The sequence below is a fragment of the Centroberyx affinis genome, unplaced genomic scaffold, assembly GCF_046629955.1.
Source record: "Centroberyx affinis isolate AG114_WGS23_722 - 3 ecotype Tasmania unplaced genomic scaffold, CSIRO-AGI_Caff_v1 ptg002577l_1, whole genome shotgun sequence".
Lineage (NCBI taxonomy): Eukaryota > Metazoa > Chordata > Actinopteri > Beryciformes > Berycidae > Centroberyx > Centroberyx affinis.
In genome coordinates, this window is record NW_027280783.1 from 68,704 (window position 1) to 96,581 (window position 27,878).

Here is a 27,878-nt window from a genome sequence, read left to right on the forward strand (position 1 = left end):
CACCTCTATCAATTCAGTTTTGTTAGTATTGTTATCCAGTGAGCTAGCCTAAATTCCCAAGTGGACAGATTTGTATTATGATCAGAATCCTACATAATCTAAACACAAGAGGAAGAGCTGGAAATATTATTGCAAACAAGTATAAAGAAATGCAGCCACAGGAAATAAATAACCGGCTTTTTCCAGCCAAACACAGACAATTGGAAGTATGGTCTGATCAAACCTTCATAATAATAATCATAATGTCATACTTTATTGATCCCCATGGCAAAATTCTCTTTTCGCTTGTCCCCTACCACAAGGAGGCCAGATTGCAGGGTTAGCTACAGAACAGCAAAGGGATTTTCTTGTTTCTTGGACACTCATCATTCAATCATTCAGCACCGTGCTGCTGAATGATTCATGATTGGATTGTCAAAAATCACAATAATTACCCAATTCTCTTCTAAAGTATTAAAATATTTTTTTACCCAAGGCACACATTGGATTCAGCGCAGCTGAAATATGACAGTTTAAGCAAAGCATAAAGAAGCTATCAATTTTACATTTACTGCTACACTGTAGTCTGGCCCCCAAGACGAATCTATTCAAATCCTATAGTTTTAACACAGGACAGAAGTAGGGCAGTGAGGATGTAATGGAGATTTTCTAAGATCCCTTACAAAAAAAAGTCTGTGAATGTGAAAACCTGCATATGAATTCAAAGCACATGTGTTTTTTGGACACACGTTTGTTTCCATATGTGAACATTTCACATCGGAAAATACCATTTCTACCTGTGAATTGTTGAATTCACAGAGATTTGAATTAAGTTTTCACATGTGAATCAAATATTTATTTAATAATTTGATGTAAAAATGTAATGTGATCTCAGAATACAACATGAAAAAAAAAAGTGAAAACCAACGTGTCGAAAAAGCATGTGTGCTTTGAATTCACATGTGGGTATTCACATGTGACTATTTTGTAAAGGATAGTCGCTGCCGTGTGCAAGACAAATCACTGATCCTCTCTCTCTCTCTGTGTGCAGCGCCCTGCTGAATGTGACAGGCAGCAGAGGCATAGTGGTGACCAGGTCCACCTACCCCTCCAGTGGCAAATGGGCTGGGCATTGGCTGGGGGACAACAACGCCAGCTGGGATCAACTGTACAAGTCCATCATTGGTATATATGTAAACCCTTTGTTAACTACAGATTGAAGGAAATGTGTGAGATCCACAGGATAAAATACAATCTAGTCAGACGGTCTGCATAGGTGTCAATAATCCAGCAATAATTTGCTTTGCATTGGTCTTGCAAGACAGAAACGAGTTGTTGCTTGAATTTGTCAATCAGAAAGAGCTGATTTGATTGGTCAGATATGCTTCATTCTATGCAACTCAATGCAGAAGCAAAGGGGTCCTTAGTTTGGCATAAATGACAACTTCCCTCTGTTCCACAGGCATGATGGAGTTCAGTTTGTTTGGCATCCCTTACGTAAGTACATCATCTCATCTTGATTTTGACAAGACATAATCTCATTGATGTGACCTTGTCCTTTCAAAGTAGATTCACGGCGGCCTGAGCGATGTTTATTTTGTTTGCTAGATCCTTCGATCAAAGGACATCTTGAGATACAATGTGAAGCATATTTAATTACACGCCCTGCCCCATCGAGAGGCCTGGTACCAGTCTGTCATTGTAGATAGAAATTTGTCTGTAGTTGAGTCGTTCTGTGAAATGAAGGTTACATTTTATCATTAATGTCCTTTTGTGCTTTCTCTATGTTTGTTTGCCCGTTTGTCTCTTTGTCTCTGTGTCTTTCTCCCCTTCACATACACTGTCTCTCCTCTCCTCTCCTCTCCTCTGTGTATCTAATGATAATAATAATCTGATACTTTATTGATCTCCGTAGGGAAATTCTTTTGCATGCCCTCCTCTACAGGCTCAGCTACAGAGCAGCACTCCTGACACTGGGAGTGATTCAATGTCTTGCTCAAGGACACTTCAGCAGGGCAGATGCCTGCAACATGAGAGCTTGACCCCGGGTCCTCTGGTTGAAGGGTGGTCTTCCTAGTCACTACGCCAGCCTGCTGCCCATTTGTCTTCTCTCTGTCTATGTCTGTCTCCCTCACACAAACACACACACACACTAACATTTTCTCTCTCACCCTCTCTCTCTCAGACGGGGGCAGATATATGTGGCTTCTTTAATTCAGCACAGTATGAAATGTGTCTTCGCTGGATGCAGCTGGGTGCCTTCTATCCCTACTCACGCAATCACAATGGCAAGGGAAACATGGTGAGTCCACTCAGAAATATGGAGGGCAAATCCACTTAAACTGGGTTGCCCATGTTATTAATTGAGAAACAGAGTTTACCCTTTTTAGGCTGAGATAAATCTTTATGAATTCATTATATAGATCAGTCCCTCCAGGAAATTGTGATTTTGCGATCGCAATAATTAACGCAAATTCAAGAAATCTCCGCAATATTTGCGAGAGCTCGCAGTTTTGCAAAATTGCCGCAACTTTTCCGCATGAAATGGCCATATCACCAGACCGCTTGTGATTTGGACCATTAGTCGCATTTCGTGTCGTGGTAACTTACGTCATTGCAGCGCGCATTCAGGTGGAAGATGAACAAAGCTCACCTGCCAACAAATTACTGCCATAGACCGTACAAAACAAAACAAAACAAAAGCTGCAAGAATCGAGGTGAAAATTCAAGCTCTTGGAAGAGAGTGGGAGAGAAACGGAGAGTGGGAGAGAATAGGGGGAGGCTGTGTGTGTGTGAGAGAGAGTGCGTGCATGCGTTTTTTTTTTTTCCTTTGCTTGCAATTTTTCCCAATTCCTGCAATTTTACAGCAAAAAGAGCACATAAAACCTCGCAAATTGTATCGCAATTTTTGAGAAAAGCCGCAGCAAAATCAAGCATTTTTGGCCGCGATAATCGCAAACAAAATCCACGAAATCCTGGTGGGACTGATAGATTATAGAGAGTAGTGTCAAACTGATGTAAATCATATGAAGATGGGGTCTTAAGCAAAAAGAGCATAAACTGTGTGATTTGGTGATGACCAACTGTAGGTCATAGTTTTTTTTTTTTTGTTCAAATCATAGTAGACATCATATGAGTATGAAACTGATGTAAGTTATATGAAGATAAGTGCCCTAATTTTGCACCAGTGCCGATCAAGTTGTTGGCCGCAAATGGAAATTTTCACACCTGGTGCAGAGCGCGCCGATTTGAAAGGGAATGAAAGGATCTGATTTGATTGGCCACGATTGACGCCGGCCCCTACCACACCTACTGATAATTTATTACCAGATTACCAGAAATCTGTTGGTGACGCCCAAGTGAGCCAGCACTGTGAAAATGCACCTTGATTCATGAAAATACGGCGCCGCGGTCTTTGAACATAATTGTACAAAGAAACACACACACATGCACCATCACTTCCTTATCTTAGCAAAAAACACAAACTAAGTTGCTTTCTCTTTCTGTCTCTCTCTCTTAATCTCTTTCTGACACACACACAGACATACAGACACACACACTCACACACAGAGTGAAAGATAGACCTGTTTGGTGGTGTAGTGTCGGTGGCATTCATTCTAGCGGTGACCTTTAAGAGCGTTGGAACACATCTGAGAAATCCAATAACGCCCGTCCGGAGATCGATCCCACCGGGCAAAATTTCCCTGCACCGGAGTCTGCAATACGAGACAGGACACAGTGGTGTGTGAGTTTGTGTGTGTGTGTGTGTGTGTGTGTGCATATATGTGTGAGTGTTCGTGCCTGTGCTTTTTAACCGCATGGAGTGGGGACATAATTGAATTCTCAAGGTGATCTGGGCACCACTGCTCACCCCCCTAACCTCCACTCTACACACACACACACACTCACACACACACACACACACACCCCATGATTCCAATCATTTAATAATGGCTTGCAAATGGGTGTTTAAACATGGAGAAAATTGACAGGAAAAAAAGACACACACACCACAGGAGACAGCGACACAGAATGACAGTTGGAGAGAGAGAGAGAGATAAAGGTAGGGAGCCGAAAGGAGAGAAGGATAGAGAGAGGGAGCACTGACAGAGAAAAGACGGGAAAAACTGATGTGTAGAGATGGGGAGAGAAAAATAAAGACAAACTTGTATAGAGAGTGAGAGAGAGAAAGACATATTGCATATACAGAGAGAGGACTAGAGAGGGAATGAGAAGGTTATAGAGAGAGAGAAAGAGAAAAACATCAGTGTGGGATAACAATGGAGGTGTAAAAGACAAGATGACAAGTTAGCGAGTTGGAGGGCGGTGACATCGGGATGTGATGAGGGTGTGAGAGTGGGGACAAGGCTGAATAAACAAGACTCACCGATTTGGAGCTTCTCGGGATCGGGTCAGTGAAGAGAGGTGTGAGAGGAGTGAAGAAAGAGAACGTAAACAAGCGAGGGGGTGAGAGAAGGCTTTTAGATGTTGAAGAGTGAAACAAGGTCAGGTGTTTGTGTAGTCTACTGTAAAAGCAGCGATTTTTTTCTATTTTTTTTTTTTTTTCACTCAGCCATATAAAATCCCCAATCATCAGACGGTTAGCGACTTTAACCTCCACTCTGCTTAACAAGGCGTTTGACAACAAAGCATTAACACTGCAAACCAGACCGGAGGGTACGCAAGGTCAGAGACTGAGAGAGAGAAAGAGAGAAGAGAGAGAGAGAGAGAGAGAGAGAGAGAGAGAGACGGAGAGAGTTTTTGCAGAGTCATTCCCAAAGCCCCGTCACGCCTAGTGTCTCTTTGCCCTCAGACAACTTCCAATGTTGACCTCCAGATAATTTCCCTGCGCTGGCAATATACTGCGCTGTCCTCAGTCATATCTGAACACCGCAGAATTAATTAAATGAGATGTATTTTCCAGCAAGTGGCAAGTGCACAGTCATATTCAAATAATGTATATTGCTAGTCACCCAAAGGCACACGTCATTAAATACATTTGTGTGTGTGTGTGTGCGGAAAGGGGGAAGGGGGGAGGAGTATGTGTAGATGGTAGATTCCAGACAGATAAATGGAGAGAAAGACCCAAGTGGAGGAAGGAAAAGATGAGAAGGGTGACATAGCCAGATAGCCTTATTTTTTTTTAACTGTGTGTGTGTGTGTGTGTGTGTGCGTGTGTGTGTGTGTGTGCATTCATGTGCGTCTGTGTACAGCCCGTGTGTGTCGCAAGGCCCTTTGCCACAGTAAATGTGACCATAAATTAGACGAGTCCATGAGATGGATTCTCTGCCTACTTCTCACACTTCATCACTCCTCTCCTCTCGTCTCTCCGTCACTCCTCACCTCTCGTTTTCCTTTCCACAAATGAAAAGTCTTGCTTGGGGGGCGACTTACAGTTGGTGGTATAACTGTTGAGTCATGCAAGATGTGTGGAAGTGGATAGCTAAAGGAATACATCAGGTTTTTAGGCCAACTTAGCTGGTAATTGATGAGTACATAGCACACCAAAATCATCTGTGTGTGATCGTTCACTCCAGTGCACCATGCTAACACTTTAGCACACACTATGCTGAGTGATCGCAGGCGACTAACATTATCTCAAAGTAAGAAGAAGACTCATTAGTACTAAAAACTTGTGGTTTTTGCTATATGGCCTGTAGATTCATAAATTTTAAATTTTACAAATGAAATATTAACTGTGTTTGATGACTGTGGACCCTGCAGGCATGTAATTTTTTCCTGGTTACCACCACCTATTAGTTTGTATCTATAAATGTTACTGTTGTTTGCTCTGTGTGCTCCCTGCTTGGTTATGAACAGCAAGCTCTCACTCACACAGACACGCGCTGGCTGAATCACTCGCCCTCACATACTGTACACACACACACACACACACACAACTTAGCATTGTAATTACCTTCCTGACCAGCATGTCTGATTGTAGGCAGTGCGGTGCAGGAGGGCTGCTGACACAGGAGGCAGGTAGAAGAACTCCTGGGTTTCCAGATAATTACAATCTTTTAAATTTCCCTAGAAAATGAAATGATAATCTGGTAAACTCCTTGGGTCATAAGATAATGGAAATGCTCTGTATTCAATCAACCACAATGCACTGTTAGGCCTACTAAGTAACCACTGGGCTATAGTTAGTAATTACTATCAAACCTGACCCGGCTAAATTGCAGCTGGGAGAAATTGTCATTTTATTACCTTCTTTTATGATTTTTTTTTTTCTCTCAAATAGAAGGACAGGGGAGACACAATCACACTCTGACGAACATAAAACTGCATAGACAAGCAGATACACAGGCAGGGAGAACCCCCCCCCACACACACACACACATACACACACACACACACACACACACACACACACACACACACACACACACAGCACCATAGGGAGGACCATGCTGTGAAAACATGCTCTTGCTGAGGATCATAGGTAAGACCAGATGAGACAGAGGTGGCCTATAGGACACACTTAGACTGGAGGTCTGAGTCTTTCTGTGTGTGTGTGTGTGTGTGTGTGTGTGTGTGTGTGTGAGTGTGTGTGTGTGCGCACTGGCAGACTGATTATTGTCCTCATTACAGTTTGCTCTAGAAAATGACTTAATACATTTAGCTTGGCCCATATCTAGAAAATAACAGTACACTCTGTCCTCTTTCTCTTCCTTAGGGGGGCATTACGGTCGTCAGCAGTTAAAGTTAACATTAGCGTGTGGTAGATGGTCAGTGCAGTATGTGGCAGAACTGGTTGGACAGGTTTCATCATTCGGCATCATTTATTAGTACAAATACATACAGGCCATCTGGATATCTCCGGCGGATCGCTAACTAGCTCGTGTTGCTGTCTCTTTACGCCTGGTAACATTCTAAAGTTATTCATTTTTACTTAACATTACAGTTTTTTGACAGCAGAGACAGCCAAATAGGTAAGAGTCAATATTGCTAACATCATGACAGGTTAACAAAACTGCAACAATGTGTAGGTTTTTTCACCAGTGGTGTAAAAACAAGGTGGTTTTGATGCCAATCTACAAGCAGGTGACAGGTTTATACTCTGCTGGCTTGTTTTTCCTGCATCGCCCTGCCTGTCTGTGTGGGTCTGTACTCCTGACTGATGCACAGGGAAATGCACCATAGGCAGAGCTTTTGAAATGTATCTATTGAAACTGCAAATCTATTCACTCAAGTACTGAACACTTGTCTCTAGTTATATGGAAACAAACCTAGTCAGTTGAAGCTGAACTTCCATATATTTGTTTTCCTTATGACAGATTACACCAAAGTTCTCCAGCTGGGGGGCACTTATTTTTTGCTACTGGAATTATATTTTAAGGCTAAGGACATAGCTTGAATGAAATACAATTTCAAATTTCACCGCCCATTGTCAGCGCCCTGTGAGAGGGAATCGTGTTTATGCTTTTAGAGGTCACAAGCCTGGAACGCTGAGAACCACTTTCATCAGACTTTCATCATTTTGTCGATTGTTAAATCATTCATTCACACTTTTTTCTCTTTGTTTGGTAAGGCTGAATGTAATTACTATATTTTTTAATCTTATCAGAGGCAAGATCCTGTTGCATGGAATTCCACCTTCTCTGAGGCGTCACGCGATGTTCTGAACATCCGTTACACCCTGCTGCCCTACCTGTACACCCTGATGTTTGAGGCTCATTCCAAAGGAAGCACTGTAGTCAGACCACTGCTGCATGAGTAAGCACACACACTGAAACACCTACACATACACACACCCACATTATCTTCTCTGCTAACTTCATGGCTGAAGCATTACATGTAATCACTTAATCAAATCATTTGTTATCAGGGTGGATCTTTCATCCTGATTCGCTAGCAAGATAACATCATTTTACACTACACTGCTCCTCATTAGTATGCTGAATATCACATATGGTGGTTGCCGGACTAAAATCTAATTTAGGTAGAGCTTTTATTTAACTGCTCCCACACGTTTTCAGCACCACTCTGTTTTAATGCCCAGCTAATTTCCAACTAGTTAGAATACGTTACCACCAAAGCCTTAAATCCACCTGTCTTATTAGCTACAGATGTAGGGAAAATGTGAAGAAAATTCACCCTTTACTTACTTACCTTAGTTTGCTGGATCGAATATCTAGACAGGCTGGGAAAAACTGGGTGGGTAAAGTGAATGAAAGAGGTTGTCCCCTCCCCTAGCAACTTCCATTAAGGAGCCCTTGAGCAAGGCACTTGAGCCCCAGTTGCTCCAGTGGGGCTGCTCAGTGCCCCACAGCAGAAGACTGTGGCTGTACTGGGAGGCTCCCAGGTGTGACTGTGTAGCAGAGAACCACATGCATGCGCAGGGAACTTTCCCTGGATGAAAAAAAAAGACTAATTTTTAGTGAGTCTTATAAAGTCACAGATGGAATTTAAGGAGCTGGCAGGGTTAGCTTGGCAGGGTTATTTGGCTGGCATCTCCGAACCATTGAATCGTGAATGAGCACTTGAATAGTAGTCTGGGCTAAGAAGCACTGTAGAGAAGGTTAGTAACATTTTCATAACTGGATTGAATGATGTGTGTGCTGGTGTGTCACAGGTTTGTGAATGATAAAGCTACATGGGACATCCACAAACAGTTCCTCTGGGGACCTGCGCTACTTATCACCCCTGTCCTGGACCAGGTACACACACACACACACATACTCACACACACAAATACAGTTTTGTATCTACAGTATGAATTGAAACAGATATCACAGAGGCAAACCTTTCCATTTCAGGAATGGTTGTCAGTCCATTCCCCTCTCCCTGTATTTCTCTCTGTTTTGGTTTGACTCTGACCACTCTGTTGGTTAACTGGTTTTGTGATTGGCAGGGAGCCACATATGTGGATGGCTATGTTCCTGATGCACGTTGGTATGACTACCACACGGTGAGTCAACATCAGTTACAATAACAATAACAACAACAGCAACAGTAGCAATGGCAACAACAACTATTGTTACAACACAAACAACGACAACAAACTGAATAGGAAAAGTCTTCAATGAATCCAAGGCATTCTTTTCTTAGCTAATGCATTGCAAAAACCAAATTTACAAATGCACCTACACATTTCAGCACACTGACTTTCCTAGGGTGCATCAATGGATAGCAGAAGCACAGGCATCTATGATTGAAAGATTAGTATTATGCATATTGTGGTTATCCCTCATGATAATATGCTCAACACATAATACAATAAAGTAAATGTAAAATAAACCATACAAAGAATCACATAAACAATGCAATACTAGCATTGCCAATACTAACAATAAAAACAATAACAAGAACAGTTACAAAAGCGGAAAAAAAAAAAAAAAATACAAAACAGCCAGACTAACAAGATCTAAAAGTACAAATACAACAACCACAGAAACCAACTGACAACACTAACAAACGACATCTTTGACAACAACGCAGGTTGCAATGCAACAACTGCAGCAGAAACAACGACGACAGTAACAAACATCCAATCCCTCTGTCTCTTTCTAGCTAGGGGACTCCCCATCTGTTAGCCAGCATCTTAAAGCCAAACAAAACACAACAAACAGCAGCTTAAAGGGGGTGTGGGGTGGTGGAGAGGAGTGGTTAACTCCATTAAATTTCTCCCCTCGGCATACAGAGAGGTACAAGCTGTTAGAGAAAAGACTAAGAAAGTAAGTGGGAAATACTGGCAACGAGAAGGTACACAAATAATTCCTTCTTTGATAGAGGGAGCCAATGCAATAAATTACTGAAATATTTACAGATGTAGCCATTGCAGATGTCCCACATTTTACTGCATTCTTGACAATTTACTGCTGTACTTATGTTGCTTTTCCAGAGAGAAATTGTCGGCATAATCAGGTTTCATTATAGTTAGTGCTATTAATTTCCATCACCACTTATACTTTAATAGTATATAATTGTGTTTTCCTCAGGCCGAAGATGTTGGTGTGCGTGGCCACGTGGTTACCATGGTAACGCCTCTGGATCACATCAACCTTCATATCAGAGGAGGACATATCCTACCCTGGCAGAAACCAGAGAACAATACACACTACAGGTAAGCTCACACACACACAAAGACACACACACACATATTATGCAGATTCTGCATTCATGGCTGAAAACTCAGCCATGAACAGAACACAGAACAGTTTAGTATGCATTGTGTGGTTTGTGTTTATGTGTGTGTGTGTGTGTGTGTGTGTGTGTGTGTGTGTGTGAGTTTGTCTCTGGGACAAGGTGATATCCCAGGCATGACAAAGGTCCATTTCAATGGCCCGAGCATGTTTGTATGTGTTAGGCAGAGAGAGAGAATGAGACCGAGAGAGTTGTGATGAGTGTTTGGCGCCGTGTTCCTAGGTGACAGCAGACGGTGAGATCAGGTGAATCTCCCCAGCAGGAATGTTAATATGTTTGTTCTCACAACCAGGTATAAATAGACATTGTCCTTTAGCAATCTGTTATCACCTGTCCTTCGTCTCTGTTTCTCTTTCTCTCTTTCTCTCTCTCTCTCTCTTTCTCTCTTTCTCTCTCTCTCTCTCTCTCTCTCTCAGTCGGCGGAATCCTTTAGGATTGATCGTAGCCCTGAGCGATAGTGGAACTGCCCAAGGTTCTCTCTTCTGGGACGATGGAGAGGGAATTGGTAAGTGGGGAACACACATAAACACACATACACTCACACACACACTCACTCACACACACTCACACACACACACACACACACACACACACACACACACACCACATTGTTTCAGTTGAATACGTAAAATACTATTGCAGCAAACAGAAAATATTCAGGATAATCAGGTATTCCCTTCAAGAGTTAGTGCAGGTAAACAATATTTCCTATTAATAGCAGCTGGGATAAGCTCATATCCTCATAAGAAATCCAAATGTCAGGCTGGGTACATGGGTATTAGCCAGGATAACGGGGGTTGTAAACACCTTACCACATCTATTGTTGGTTTTTGCTGTCTGTGTAAGTTCTGTTGCCATGGTAATAGTCAGAACTTTCTGTTTATCCATTTATTGAGGGATTATTGTAAATCAGGATATGAAGATCCACATGAATGTCGTATCCCCAATATGACCTTAACCGATATGAGCTAGCATCTGGAGTTATTTATACGGCATATAAATTCACTCATTGATTTTATCAGACAGACACATTCAACTACAATGCTCTCTTTCTCGGTCTTTCTCACACACACACACACACACTCACAGACACACACACAAACACGAGTCAGTCTCTGAAGTGCTTCTGTGAGAAGATGCACTCTGTGAAAGGAGTGTTTGTGTTGGGACAAAGAAGAGAGGGAGAGATAGAGAGAGAACGAGGGATGACAGAGGAGGGGAGTGACAGAAACTATTACAGTAATTCCCCGTGTCGCTGCCTGGAGATATGCTCTCCATCACTCCTCTTTTATCTGTTCCCTCGCTCCTCTCTTTTGCGTCTCCCTGTCTGTCTCCAGCATAGCCGCCCAATGTCTTTCTTGTTTGCCTTGCCTCTCGCTGTAGTGCTTTCCTTACCTGCCTCATCTGGTTTTCTGTTCTGTTTTCTGCCCTGTTTCTGTTCTGCATGTTTGAGTTTCAATTCGGTGTGCTAGTTGTTCACTCTGCTGTCAGTTACTGACTGACTCACTCACCCATCCCTCTGTCAGTCAGTCAGCTATTCATGCAGTCATTCATTCAGTTGTTTGCTCATTCATGCAACCGGTCAGTCCATCATTCACTCATTCATGCAACCAGTAAATTATTCATTCAATTATTCATTCAATTAGCTAGCTTAGCTAGACAGTTATTAATTCATTTATGCAACTAGTCAGTTCATCATTCACCCATTTATGAAACCAGTAAATTATTTACTCATTCATGTAGTCAGTCAGTCATTCACTCCTTCATGTTGTTGGTCAACCAGTGAGTTATTCACTCATTTCTGTAACCGGTTAATCCATCGTTCACTCATTCATGTAAACAGTAAGTCATTCACTCATTCATGCAGTCAGTCAGCCAGTCAGTCATTCACTCGTTCATGCAGTCATCCAGTCAGTCTGTCATTCATTCATTCCTGTAATCAGTCAAATATTCACTCATTCATGCAGTGAGTCCATCATTCACTCATTCATGCAGTCATTCAGTCAGTCTGTCATTCATTAATTCATTCCTGCAATCAGTCAAATATTCACTCATTCATGCAGTGAGTCCATCATTCACTCATTCATGTAGCTATTCAGTCAGTCAATCATTAACTCATTCATGCAGTCGGTCAGATGAATATTAACTCATTCATGCAGTCACTCTTTTATTCACTCACTCATTATCTCCTACACCCTGTGTCATTCACTCAGTTATACTGTCAGTTATACACTTATTTACTCACTGATCTCATTTGTCTCTCCCCTCTTTTCCCTCTCCCTACATCCTCTCCATTTCTCCCATCTGTATATCCAACTCTCTGTTATCTTCTCTCCTCAGACACGTATGAGAAGGGAGAACATCTCCTGACCTCCTTCACAGCAGCATCGGTGAGTTCAAGGGCCAACTGCATGTCAGGTCTCTGTTTGTATCATCATTATTGTTATTAATGCAGCGAGATTGCAGAATAATGCCGTGCTTCTCCATGCTACGGGACTGTGGTCGGCAGATGTCAAAGGCTAACTGTTGGAAAGCATTAGCACAGAATTTATGTTTAACTCTGAGGTTGTGGTTTGAATTTACCTTTTATCACTTTTGGCTGAGACAAACTTCTCACTTTAGAAGCACTTTTTTGACACCAATATCAAGGTAATGACATGCATATGGGGAAACTGTTGAATCACTTAATGATACTGCCATTATATTTCATCTTCAAGAGTGGATGGATTTTCATTAAACTATAACCATAATCTCCAAAGACTATAACAAAGAGAATTTTATAGATTTTAACACTGAGTATTAGACTGTCCAATACACATTAACCTAGCTACTGCATGTAACTAAAATATGATTTTCCATAAACCACAATGTTGTTAGCTGTTTTCTACGAGCACACAATCTTCTCTTCACTGCTTTTGATGCATAATTTAGCAGTCTACTAGAGGAGATTTTAGAACATCAGAGTTGTTTCACGCTGGCATATAAAATTTTACACATAGAAAGCAGAGGAAGTAGAATAATCATTGACTGGATGGGTATTGGCCAGTAGATTCACAGGGTTTTGTACTGACTTTTGTTTTTAACAGCCCAGTGTAGCTATAAACTGTTTGTTTGTTTGTGTCTTAGCTGCACGAGTCTTACAGTTAGGTTGTGTCCAGCAAGAAGCCAGCGTTTACCAGGCCACAGTTTGATCACACTTTGGACCAGACAGAGTAGGAACTCTCTAATCACTGCTACTAATGGGACTAACCCAGCCCCACTTGCTTCCTAGCCAGACACACACACACACACACACACACACACACACAGTCTTACATATATGCCCACACACACACACACATACATAGACATACACACATACAGCAACCATAGCCAAACATCTGCGGCTGTCCTCTGCCTACCATCAGGCTCATTCCAAAGCAATTTCACACAGCGATAAAGCAGACACACCGTCTGACAGCCAAGAGGAAAGAGAGGGAGTGAGAGAGTGTGAGTGTTTGTGTGTTTGGGTGTTTGAATGTGTTTTTTGAGTGTGTGTGTGTATGTGTGTGTGCGCGTGTGTGTCTGGAATAGGCAGATGTGAGAAGATGAGGATAAGTTGGGCAATGAGGCCAGTGCTGCCTGGCAGATTAGCGGATTGTATGCCATATTGGATGGCTATGTGCGTGTAGATGTGTGTGTGTGTGTGTGTGTGTGTCTGTGTGAGTGTATTTCTCTGTGCCTGTGCACGTGTGTTCAAAAAAGAAGTGCAATATGATGAAAACACAGACTTAAGGCTATCCAGACAATTGAAATCTTCCTACAGAAGATTATCTACTAAAAGCGAGTTATAAAGAAAAAATTAAGCTGGGTATAAAACTAATGATATGGAGAAAGATACTCAAACGTTAAATCTCACTCAGCGAAGAGATGAAGCACAGAATTAAAGCAAATGTAATGGGGGACGGGACTCCATGGCTCGGGTTACTAAAGCACATTTTCAGCAAAATGTACAGACAACATAATAAGTTGAAATGTGATGACCGATGCTGCCTATCAGATGAATCAGAACTGCCCAGAACCAATGTAAAAACATAAAATGAATGCATGATATGGGATACATCATATTTTTAGTAGAAACCGCTTGATATGCAGCAAGTAAATTGATATTGTTTTTCCATAGTTTTCATCCTCTTTCTACCTACCCTCTCTCCCTCCTCTACCCTCCACCTTCTCCCTCACTCTGTCTCCTTCTCCTATTGCTTCGCTTCATCCTCCTCTCCCTCCATCCTCGCACCTTCCTCTCTCCCGCGCTTTCTCCTCCAGAACCAGTTGTCCAGTCATGTCCTCCACAACGGCCTGGCTCCTGCTGACCGGCTCACCCTGGGCGTGGTGAAGGTGTGGGGGGCAGGCAGTGTCCAGATCCAGGAGGTGATCCTGAGGGACGCGGCTGGGACGTCCCACCCACTGACCCCGCAGCACAACATCACCACTGAGGTCAGAATAGTGTTGGAATGCTCACCATTTACTTTTTCCTGAATTTAATCCAAATGTCTTGTCACATATAGCCTATATCATATAATTATATAATTTTGTTTCCCTTAGTAGTGAATTTAAATCATTTAGAGCTTAAATCTGTGACTTTATTGCCCTGAGGCTGCAAGTCCTGCCCTCCTCCACCCTCAGTTGGGCAAGTTCACGCCCCGACACTTGTCACTCATCATGATGAGCTGTCTGACGAGCTCAGTCGGATGATCTAGCACCGCTAGCTTGCTACATAGACAAAAATAGCATCCCACCTGTCTGGCAGGATACAAGCCGGCGCTGCCACTTCTCAGCCCCTTTGTCTCCTTCAGATGGCACCAGTGTGGAAAGCGAAGCTGATGTTCACCTGTGTTTTTAAAACAGGCCTTGTCTGGCACACACTTAGCTCTGCTCTACTTTCTCTTCTTACTGCTTTCATTGTTGTTGTTGCTATGACTTTAGTGCACTGTGGCCGCTAGACTCAACAACCCAGCTCTCAGACAGAGGCAGACACAGACTGATAATAATGCATCCTATTTATTTATTTTTATTTTTGTGAAAACAACTTGCATACTGCAGCTTTGAAGCCATAGATTAACAGTTTGACAAAATCAACAAAAAATAAATTATTTAATTTCCAATGTATACCTCCGGGGGCCAAACAGCAATTGTTAAAAACAAATCATTGTCATTGTTATTCATTAAACCTTTATTTTACCAATGTGCATTCCCTGCACTGATAACTCTGTATACAAATGCTTGAGGCTCTGTGTGCAAAATGTGTGCATAGACACACGTGGGCAAGCCAATAATTCATACATACCGTTGGGCCTCCTTAGGTTTCTGCTATCCGGGATGGGTAACTTTGATGTTGATGGGTCCACGTCACTTTAGTCACTTTGATGAGGTCAAAACTTGTGTATTTATGCAAGTGATCCTATTTCTCTATAACCCACATATGAAGTCAACTCCTATTGTGCTATGATAACCTTGAAATAAATATAATAATCACTACATGCATACATTTGGGGTCATCGCATATCACTCTGTACATGATATATACACAGCTCCATACACCTCCTCTTTTGTCATATTATCATTATACACACACACTGTATAAACACACCCCAGTTTTCCAGTTGATTGAGTATTTACCTGTCAGTCACACTGTCTGTCACTACATCAAAACACAACCCAAACCCTGCTGTGGCCTGCTTTGTTATCTAATAGCTACAATCACGCTGCACTCAGCCTGACACTGTTGTTCTGTAATGAGTAAAAGTCACGGTGGAGGACTCAGGACAGAGACTGAAAAGGTGCTTATCTAAAGTGATTGTCATTTCCTCATCCTCTCTCTATCACCTGCTCCAGTGTTGAAGTGAAAAACAATGTGACGGGAAAATCATGAGGATCCGATTTCACCGACCTAAGTTCTTTGAAACCTATGAAGCCATATGTCATGTTACAGCTTTTTCCATTGGTGGACATTTATCCGGAGCGCCTTGCAATACCAGAAGTCCATCCATTTTCAGTGTCAGTGTGATGCTCTCCACAACAAAGGAAAGAGGGAAACAACTTTTTTTTCAAATTTTCCAAAGTGTCCGTGTGTGATACTTTATAGACTTTATTGGAAATGCTCTCTTCACTCGTCCCACTCGAGAGAGGTCGGGGTGAAGGGTCAGCTACAGCTTCAAGGGTCAGCTGCACCTGGTAGGGATTCAATTGTCTTGCTCAAGGACACTTCAGTAGGGCGAAGGCTTGCCAACACAGGGCTTTGAAATAGGTCACACGGCTGAAGGACAGTCTCTCTCATCACTAGGTCACTTTGCGTAGACAATAGTAATCAACAATACAAAGAAGGATCTCAGGAGGGTAAAAATAAATGGAAACAAGGAGGGGTGGAAGAGGAGAGCAGGACATGCAGACAAACTGGAAAGGAGAAGGATGTAGATAATGTGCAAGAGGAAGACAGGGTTTAAAGGGGGGGGGGGGGGTGGAGGTGAATATAGAATATAAGCAGACAATAGGCATAAGAGGATAAAATGAGCACAGATGAGGAGGAGGAGGAGGAGGACAGATTTGGAAGGAGAAGGATATGATTTAGGAGGGGCAAAAGGAAAAAGAGGATTTAATACTACTACTACTACTACTACTAATAATAATAATAATACAAGTCATTCTATTTGTATACACTACCAGTCAAAAGTTTGGACACACCTGATTTAATGTATTATGTTTTTCACTAGCTTAAAGCCATTTTGATCTAAAGGCTTATGCTTAAATGCTTGAAATTTGTTTCTTAGACAAATATAAATAGTGAAGTTGATGCCTTGTATGAATTTCTTCCCAAGCCATTGCCTTTCCATCAAGGCAAAGGGTGGCTACTTTAAAGAATGTAAAATATAAGTTTTAAGTTATAAGTTTTGATTTGTTTAACACTTTTTGGTCACTGCATAATTCCGTTTGTGGTATTTCATAGTTTTCTAAAATGTGAATAATAGTAAAAAGAAAAATGCGTGTGTCGAAACTTTTGACTGGCAGTGTATGTTTATAGCCATTTTCGGGTACTCAAATATATCTTTGAGGAGGAGAAGGGAGGATGAGATGGAGGAGGGAGTACCACAGGTGTGGGGAGAGGGTGAGATAGAGGAGAAAGGAAGAGGAGAGGAAAGAGGAGGGCAAGTTTGAGAGGATGGCATTCGTTCCCTCTCCTCATTTGGCCTGTGATGAAATATTCCTGTCTGGGTTGTGTACTGTACTCACTGCACTTATCAGGAGTATGAAACCGATAGCTACAGCGGCGCCATAAATAATCATGGGAGAGAAAGCCCGGAAGCCTTAGATTTATACTGTTGTGGGAGAAGACAGACAGAGAGATGCAAGAGGAGAGGGAGAGAGCACAGGCCTGGCAGAAAGTCAGAACGACAGAGGGATTGTGTGTGTGTGTGTGTGTGTGTGTGTGTGTGAGAGAGAGAGAGAGATAGAGAGAGAGAGAGAGCCAGGGTAGACAATAATGAAAAGACAGAGAGAGAGTCCATCTTTGGGAAGGAGGGAAGGGAGAAGGGAGAGAGGTAGAGAATAGATTACAGAAAACAGAGAGAGAGGAAGAGAGAGGTGAAAGAGAGGAACATGAAGAATGGAAGACAGGCAGAGGGAGCGAGGAAGGGCAGGAGGGAGGGAGAGAGAGGGGAGGAGGAAGACAGTGTGCGGATGGTAATAAGTGGTGTTTCAGCGCTAGACGATCCATTCATCTCCTTAAGTATTCTCTGAGAGGGTAACAACTTGAAATAAGCAGTAAGCAGCTGGCACCGTGTCATTTAGATACAGTGAAGTGTGAGAGCTGCTTTTGTCCTGAGCAAGGCGAGACGTTACAGATATTCTGACACTATTTAGGCCTATAGATACTGTAGTTTACAGCGTTTGATCACATATATGAACCCAGGCTCATTTAACTTTACAGGAGAATCATACTGTATATTACATACATGGAATAGGACTCGTATACATCAAATAGGGTTCATAATATGATATAATCACAATATGAAGTCAATAATCAATTTAACTGACAAAATATGCTATTAGTTGCCAAATATGAGCATCATTATTTGTTTATTCCCAGGAAATACAACATCAAATTTAATTTTTTTACTTTTTTTTTGACACAGTAAAAAAAAAAATGTTGTCAAAATAAATAGACGGCAATAATGACATAAAAAATAATCAAACTCAGCTATCCGATAAATGCCCAAATTTAGACAGTGTTCGATTTCCAGTATATTGAACATTTCCACACATTAGGCCCAGTTGGCTGAGAACCAACAAGTTATCTTGTACAGTCTTGGCATCAAACTGTTTTAAGAAGTAGACAGAACTGCTGAAATAAATTGCTTTAACAAAACAATGAGGCAGGCTCAAATCCGCCATTAAATTTTAACATGTCTACAAAGCTGTTTCTGTTTCTATCCCTATCTTAACCTAGGAGATTTTTTTTCTTCAGAAATATCAAAATGTCTACATTATCAGGGTTTAGCGAAGATCTCTTAACATTAACAGTGTCTGTAGCTGTTGAAAAGACTTGGACTGGGACCAGCATACCAGGGATAAGAATGTACATTAACTTTCAACCACTTGAGTGGATTACTGTCAGGTGGAATGGCTACCCCATTCCCACAGGAGTCTATCTTTCATTAGATTTGCTGGAGCCCACTGGCTCATTTACAGCATGTACCAGATTCCAAGCAGATCTTCAGGCATTGTCTTTGGTTCTCTCTCCCTTTGTACCTTTTGTTATTCAATTACTATTCTGCTGCTCCATGTGATGAGGCACCTGCCTCTCCCCCTTCTCTCTAATCCTAAGTGGCAGGTGTCTTAAAAAACAGAATAACCCTTGAGCTTGGAACAAATACGACTATTTTAGTCCAAATGCAATGAGAAGACAGACTCTCTCTCTCCTGTCCACATGCAGTTTGCACTTTGCAGCTATAGCTTTTATACAGCAATATTTGCCTACTATGTTTTATTCAATCATCCATTGTTCATACATGTGTCATAAACCAAATAAATATATAAATTCTAGTGGTAAATACATTATAAAAGCCTCATTACCTGGTCACAGTGAATTCATAATGCATTATAATGTATTATGACATTATCTGATTCCACTTTGATGAAATTTGAATGTGCTTATAGGGTGTTATTAGCAATCGAATAGTAATTGTTAAAAGTAATCAAAAAGTAATCAAATTGGTACCAGTGGTATATAACCTCATAACCTGCTTGTGCTGGTTTCATGATGCACTGTGGTGTATTATGACATCTTCTAATGCAGTTATGATGTAATTATAATGTGCTTATGATTACTTAGAATGTGTAAGTGAAACCCTCTTCTTAGGTAGAGGATGTCAGGTTCACAAAGGATCATCAGGTCTGATTCTGTCTCTCTCTCTCTCTCTCTCTCTCTCTCTCTCTCTCTCTCTCTCTCTCTCTCTCTATAGGAGCTGATTGTAGATGCTACTCCAGCGTCGGTTCACCTGGATCAGCCCTTTACCATGACATGGAACACTACCATGTAATTAGTACAGAACAGAGCACAGTGTTTTTGATTATCTGTTCTACTGGTAAACAATTGATGACCCCACTGGTGTAAATTATCATGTAAAGAAACTGATGTGTTTTTTAAGATTAACTGTATGTATACAGTTTTATGGATGAAAAAGTATGTATATTGAAAACATATTTCCATTGTTAGCAAATTATATTAACCGTAATATGAAGAATTACATAAAGATCTAATCATTTACAGTTTCAAATAAACCATAACTTACTAGTGACAGCCTTATGAGCCTAACTATAAATGTGACACAACCTGCTTAAGAGGAACTAGTTTCTACAGTACTGCACACTTAAAACACCAAGAACATGACATCAACTTGTGTACAGACAGAGAAAATGCACAAGCACAAGATGTTCCAAGAATTGCAATAAGTAGCGCTGGACTGGAAATGTTTTGTGTCTAAGTACCCCGGAGTAAAGAACTCCTAATTCTCAGGAAGCTAGATAAAACCTGGTGAAATGCACCCTATCTTGACTTGTACAAATTGTCTGCTATCAAGTGGTGAGAGTGAATAATTGAGAAAATTGTAGTAAGTACCCGGATGGCTTGCATGGATCTGTTATAATTTAGTAATGCACGTTAGGCTTCTAGCTGGTTGGAAACACATTTTTACTATTGACCAGTTATATCATATTGTATTCAATTAATAAGTTACATGCTATTGCTCATCCTGTGGCCTAATACTGACTACTGAGTGGTACTCTAACTGATCATTTGATCCCTATGCTGCTTGTAAACTTCACCCTAAAAGCCTAAATGAACCCTAAAATGGGGATCATGGGGTTAGAAATGCATGCTTGAGAAAGTTGTTGGTTCAAATCCCAGACCAGCTGGAGAAATCTGAATAAGTGAATAAGAAATGCTTCCTCCTCCCTGAACAATGACTGTCTGGTGGCTGTGAGCAAGGCACTCGCTGCAGTGGAGCTGCTCAGTGGCCAACAATAGAAGTATGTGGTTGTACTGGGCAGCACCTGGCTGTGAATGTGTTTAACAGAAGTGGAGTGAAGCAGTGGGGCATTGTTGAAAACAGCAAGCTTGCTCAGTCAACCTCCCCCGGATATATAGTGAATAATATTATATTATAGAATATTATATGGCCTTCATATAATATTCTATCAGCGCCTGGTCTCCCGAAATTTGGTGAAATGAGCACGATGCCTTAAATTAAAATATGAGCTCTGTACACAAAAAGTGAGAGAATTGTGTTGGGATCCATGAAGGGATTACTTGAAGGAGATACAACTAGACATAGGAAGTAGTCTGAAACAGCATAGTGGAAATTAACTCTTTTTTTGTTTACTTGCCTAAACGTAACCGTTAGCTCACGTTTTCATGTGACAAACAGGTGAAATGTTGTGTCCAATTTGTGCTCTTGTCACATAATCCAATCTGTGGTGGAGAACGTAATGTTCATCTAATTCGTGCCCACAACAGGTAATCTGCATTTCAGAGTTAGTGCTCATGTCACAAAATTTTATGAAACTGTTCTGTCTATTATTCCACCATATAGACGCATCGGTAGGCAAACAACAGCTGCTCATAATCAGTCAACAGGTGTTTATAATAAAAATGACAGCCACAGCTAATGACCAGCGTTTATGGCAACAAGGCGGTTTGGTAGGGGACGCACGCAACATCTCAAGAAGTCTGCTTTTTATAATTGATTTGAGAAATGCATGTTGCTGTGATTAATGCCCTGAAGCACAACAGTCACCAACAGAGTTGTGATTAATAAAGTGGAATTATTAAGTGCAGCCCAAGTTTTTAGGCGTGGCATGCACGGTATCAGTATGTGTGTGCATGCGAGTGGGTTTATCTGTGTCAGCCCACAGTTGTATGCATGCATCTGTCTGTACAAGTATGTGTGTGTTTTATGTGTATCTGTGTGTGTGTGTTTGTTGTGTGAATTCAAGTGTATGTGTGGGTGTGCCAGGAACTAGGCGCTAATTATTGCTCTCACCTGCGGCGAGCCGTCTACCTGTGCTTTGTTTCGTCTCATTACCCTCCCATATAATGATACAGTCATCCATTATTCAGCCTGCAGTAAACATAATGATATCAATTTAGCCATGGGGACCTCAAATTGATTTCCACTGTAATCGCCAGTCTGTAGGGAAGAACGTACAGGGGGGCTTCTGCTGAATGGTGTGTGTGTGTGTGTCCCTGTGTGCTTCTGTGTGTGTGTGTGTGTGTGTGTGTGTGTGTCCAAAAAGTTTAGGTTTTGTGATGATTCATCCCAGTCCCTGTCTTCAGGTAATATGTGGTCCTGAAGAGAAAAGTACTCTGTATTGACTTTGAAAACAAAGCCAGCCATCCGCAGGAGTGCCAGTGGGACTAATTGAATTGGTGATCTGACTGGGCATTCTTCCTGGATTCATACTGAAGTCATCAGAGAAGAGAAGAGAAGAGAAGAGAAGAGAAGAGAAGAGAAGAGAAGAGAAGAGAAGAGAAGAGAAGAGAAGAGAAGAGAGAATTGACAGATTTGCCTCCATGAAACAATTGGTTTAATTTCCTTTCCACATCAATACATTTGCCGGCTTTAATTCACCTTCTCTACCACATTCCCATAGTCTCCTTCATTTCCAGTAATGTCTTTCATGTGATATTCAAAAAATAAATAATTAAATAAATAAAACTTAGATCTCACATCTTGCCGGAGAATGTAGCAGGATAATTAATGTCCCCTGACACTATCATAATCAGAATTTCTTGTGATATGTTTTTGTGAATCAGTGTGTTTACATGTTTTTTGGTTTAACTCAAATATCAGTGGAAGCTAAGTTGACAGACAGTGAAACAGAGCAATCTAATCAAGCTTGTTTCCGGGACATCAAGAGGATCTCACTTGTATCTATTCATGCTTGAATGAGTTTCCCCTCAATAATTAAATCTTTTATTTTCCATGATATAGAAGCATTTCTGTATCCGTACATTAATTAGAATGTTTTTATTTTCAGTCTCTTGTGTAGTTGTGTACATTAATACGCATTTGTTCAAACTCATATACAAATACACAGTATATATACAGCACACAGCCACAGTACCCTAAGATATAGACCCCATTTGTTTTCTTACAAGCATGATTGTTCTTCTTCCTTCTTTCTTCTTCTTCTATGTGATATAAGAAAGAAACTATCCAACAAAGGTTCAATTCTTTCCGCACAATGAAACATTTCACAGAATATCTTACTCATATCTTACCATCCATAGATCAATGTGTTTTTCTCTAACTTTCTGAAAGAGGACCCATCTTGCCAGACAATGTGCTTTTAAATGAGTCGCAATAACAATGTGTCTTTGTTACTGGGCTGACTGACAGATACAAGTGTGTCACAGATGAAGGGAGGAAAACAAAGAGATAAAACAACATGAGAGAGACGGAAAACACTTTGACGACATCAAAGACTGTCAGATGTGATGGTGTGTGTCTGTGTATGTGTGTTAAGTGTATATGCACACGCACATGTGTGTGCTTATATGTGTTGACTACAGTTCATTATATTATCTCCCATTCAAAGAGGGAGAACACAATGCTCCATGAAGTTTTGTTGGCATGCTGTGTGTATGCCTGTGCGTGTGTGTGTGTGTGTGTGTTTGTCGGTGTGTATGAGCTTTAGTGTGTATACATACGTACATCCAGTTCATGTGCCATAAATTACATTATTGAGAAGCCTGGCCAAAGTAGTGTCACTGCCTTTATTAAGTGGTTACAAGTCTTTAACTCAAAGCATGTTGGTAGAGACAGTACAAAAACACTTGTGACCATTTGTGTGCAAGCATACATAACCTATTTTGGAAAACAAAATACAAAAAACAAAACAAAAAAACAGGTTGCATTTGCAGAGAGAGACTGAATTCTCCCTTCTCTCATAAATTCTTAACCTGACTTCCCTCTCACTCTCATATATACATCTCATATATACAGGTAAGAGGTCAATCTCAAAGAAAACAAATCTAGAAGATAATAAAAGTATCCTTGTCTCTCTTTCTCCTTCCTGTTCCCTCTCACTCCTTCTCTCTCTCTCTCTCTCACACACACACGCACATACTTTTCCTGTCATCCTGTCATCTGGTGAGCACAGCTACTGTGTCGACAGCCCAATAGCACCCTACCTGACCAGATCCTCACAGCCAATTTCACCATTTGACACACACCCACACACACACTCACACATGTGCACACACGTACAGTGTAAATATCTCACCTGATTGTCATAAGCCATTTCATGTTTTTGACACTGAGCTGCAACTATGCAATCTTCCCCTCACCTTCGCCAATCTACCGTTCACTTCAGGCAGACAAAAGTCATACATGTCTGCAGGTTGGTGGATTTTTACTGAGGATCTACTGTGTTTCTGTAATGCATTAAATTTCCAATACAACCACACTGACAGGATATTACAAGAAGCTTCTCTATTCGTATACAGCTATTACACAGATGCAGCATATAGAAGATTTGGCTTTATGGCTCACCTATTGAATACCGAGAATAAAATGACTGACTGAATAGGGCCCTCGCATATTGAACAAATTTAATTTTCACACATTCCCTTGATAGTAAGCATAAAGAGCCATATGCATTGGAATCTGTAGGATTATAGCTTTCATCTAAGCTCCACTATTGTCCTAGCCTTAAAATTTAGCATTACAAGTTTAAATCATTGTATTGAGTGACTTGTTGGAGGATTATGGCAGATGCAAGCAAAATTATGGTATCTACACATGGCATGCCTGTATCTTTGAGAGAGAGAGTGTGTGTGTGTGTGTGTGTGTGTGTGTGTGTGTGTGTCATACTGTGTAATGACAGTATTTTTTTTCTATTCCCCCACTGCCATACACTCAACATTTTATTCTTTTAGCAGTTATAAAAATAATACCCGAGAGGATGATACTCCTACATACTGTATCATACCCACTATCATAGTAAGGAACACACTCTGGTGTATTATTGCTTTTATACAGCAATTACCAAGGCGTGTGTAGTGACTGAAAAGGTTTTCGTCAAAGTAGTATATTCACATGCATAAAGTCAACAAGAATGAAAGGAATGGTAAGATGAGAATGATATGAAAACAAGACTGATCACTAACCTGATCACCACTAAAGAAAACAATAAAGCATGGATGGTTTTATTTATCGGAATCAACAGCAAGGCTGAAAGTTTGAAGGTTGACCAGTCAGATTGATTTGTTGAAGCTACCCATTGTATAAACAGCGTTGCATAACAAGAAGCCTTCATTTTGTGGATCTCCAATGGAATGAAATAAGCTGGGACTGAACTGTAATTCGATCAAGCGTAATGAATTTTCTGTATCAGGGGCACAGTTTAATATGCGTTTGTGGTTCCAACGGATGACAAACTACAGTAGTCTCAGGACAGGATTTATGTAACAATATCCTTGGTGCTCTGAATAGATGTTGCCCATGGGCAGAGCAGTTACACCTCTCCCACTAATCAAAGTATCCTCAGGATGTTGCAAGCATTTCCCTCTGAAATGGCACATGGATGTCAACACACCTCTTTGGCTGCTTGTGTCATTTTGTTACTCCTCTTTGTCTATCAAAATGAACATGTGGTGGCCAAAATGGTGATGTGGTAATAAAAAACCAATTCAATACTGTTAATATGAGTGACAATACAGATCCAAGATGGACCAAGACAGAAAGGAAAAATGTGAATGAGACATGATTAATAAAGAAATGGCAGTGATGCATCTGAGGAGACCTTTTGAGAGACAGAGACAGATATGTAGGTGTAATAGTCGTATAGATGACAAAACCTTTTCATACAGATCAGCATGAGAGGGGAGGACAGAAAATAGACATCTGCGCAGAGAGCACCAGACAGCCATTCTCCTTTAGAGTGAAGGACTTTAATTAATAAATGCCATTAAAACACATCTGTCTACACCCACACTACCGCTTCAGGTGACATGGCAATAATAATTGCAGTAATCACCATCATCATCATGATCATCATTGTCATCACTCTTAAAACGTCTCATTCAAGACAAGATCAGTGACATAACTTCCCTTAACGGTATCACAAGGAGGTGGAATATATTCATCTCTACAGATAAGACTGGATTCACAAGGAAAAATGTGAAATTTTACAGTGACACCTACTCGTAGTCGTTTTGAAATAATAGTTGGCAAGTTCTTGGTTCACAATATGATGCAGTTTTACAGAGTGGATCCTCTATATTTTAGAGATATTTCTTGATAAAATTTGTGTGATTTTCAAAATGGACATATTGTGTTTTGGAATAGAACTCTCCAAAGGTTTGTTGATTTTTACACTGTATTGATGGCATCTTAAATGACTACATGTACATGTACTGGGGTATTAACTTACACCTTGTTTATATCTGGGCAATCCACATGTGAAGTGTGTGTGGATCATTTGCCAATCATTTTACTTCCTTTTGACAGACAACTGGCAACCACTCAAGGTGTCCAGATACTTACACCCCCTGTGTGCCGCACTGTGCAGACCTGTTTAACATGCTAACACACAGGCATAAATTGGCCATTACATTCCCTAGAGAATGAAATATTAGACCAGACAATCCAGCTAGACATAAATAAATCCTCTTTGCTATGACTTGACCTTGTCCCATTCAGATTCTTTTACCAAATAGCCTTGGGAGCTCGTTAGCATTTATAGCTAACAACACTTGCCAGCTGTAAGGAGGTTGGCTTTGCTGTCATTGTAAATGAGGATTTGTTTTTAATAACAGACCTGGTAAAAGAAAGGAAAAAGTAAAAGAGCGCTTTTCTTTAATCAAGTAGTGGCAGGTGGTGACCACCAATATCGTTCAGCTATGTCACTTTGGCTGGCAAGTGAACAGGAGACTAACTGTTTTTGTTTGCTTTCAAATAATTTACCAAACAATTAAGCATAAAGCGTACTGTAAGCCTTAGGTGGTAGCAAATGAACGAAACAATGGATCAAATCCTTCCATGTTAGACCTCGCTGTAAAAGAGGTTGAAACTGCTAGGCTAGTTATGAGTCAGTGCAAATTCCTAAAAGCCTTTTTCTGGAAAAAGCACAGAGGGAAAAAACAACAGTTCTTTCTGGCAGACAGCAGATTGTGGATTAAGCACCAAAGGACGGCCACATGCACACATCTTCACAAATCACATCAAATAGCACAACGGCACACCCACACACTCACATAGCCACACGAACATTCCTTACAAATCAAATCAAAAACAGGGCACGCACAGAGGAAGAGCGATTTGCCAATTGGCCAAATCGTCCACGCAGAAAATGATTTAAATATCACTGGAAATGGGGCCGGTGCGATTGCATCACTTCCGGTTCAGCAGAGCCAGTCAAACGCCTCTGGTGGCCAAGTAATTCCAAACGCCAGAAAGTACATGTAACGTCTCCAGTGACCCTGCAGGAGTGATCGCCAGGAAATTCAAATCAAGCTCCCCCAGTAGTGCAGTCAAAGTGAACCGTGCACTTTATCTAGGTATTTAGCGTATACGCACCTATCAGTCTAAATACATATGAAATATATAAGGTCACGATATAGGAACTTGGAGTACAGTATACCTACTGCCCTACAGCAGAATTATCATTTTTCCACTGAGCTGGCATTATCTGAAGATCAGCAAGGACAAGTGACAGCTGTGCCCGGTAGTAGCTGTCAGCTGAGACGAGGCGAGAAGAATGAAGACCGATATGTGAATGAATGAATAATCCCTGATCATTAAGCGCAGAGAGATGTCTGTAGGATTTTTTGCTATATTTGGGTTTCACCTCATGTTTGCACTTGTACACAAAATCCAGGTAGACATGTGAAAAAGCAAAAATCAATAAATCCTCTTTGCTATGACTTGACCTTGTGCTATCCATATTCTTTTGCCAAAAAGTATTTTTTAAAGTCAGTAATTTTACTGCTACTTAAGTAAATTTTTACTGAAGTGTTGTACTTCACTACATTTTCAATCACATCCAGCAGAGTACAAATTTTGTCTGCTTTCCATAAGCAACAGAGACTGGACAATCGTAAATTGGCCAATTGTGGAGCCATTCACTGTGAACGATCAGTCAGCAAAGAAGAGAAGCGTAATCTGGCTTTACTTTGTTTTGGCACTTTCTTTTGTAATTTCCAATTTTGC

General features: G+C 40.9%; 1 protein-coding gene across 1 annotated transcript in view; it reads left to right on the top strand.

Moving 5' to 3' along the window:
• Positions 1-19,703, top strand: part of si (sucrase-isomaltase) — a 69,114-nt gene extending 49,411 nt beyond the window's left edge. The window contains exons 37-47 of the mRNA XM_071534549.1: positions 1,031-1,164; positions 1,442-1,476; positions 2,165-2,281; positions 7,550-7,698; positions 8,558-8,642; positions 8,837-8,893; positions 9,924-10,048; positions 10,545-10,633; positions 12,469-12,518; positions 14,434-14,604; positions 19,626-19,703. Of these exons, the coding sequence (XP_071390650.1) occupies positions 1,031-1,164; positions 1,442-1,476; positions 2,165-2,281; positions 7,550-7,698; positions 8,558-8,642; positions 8,837-8,893; positions 9,924-10,048; positions 10,545-10,633; positions 12,469-12,518; positions 14,434-14,604; positions 19,626-19,703 (1,090 nt within the window). The remainder of the gene's footprint in view (positions 1-1,030; positions 1,165-1,441; positions 1,477-2,164; positions 2,282-7,549; positions 7,699-8,557; positions 8,643-8,836; positions 8,894-9,923; positions 10,049-10,544; positions 10,634-12,468; positions 12,519-14,433; positions 14,605-19,625) is intronic.
• Positions 19,704-27,878: the final 8,175 nt, after the last annotated feature.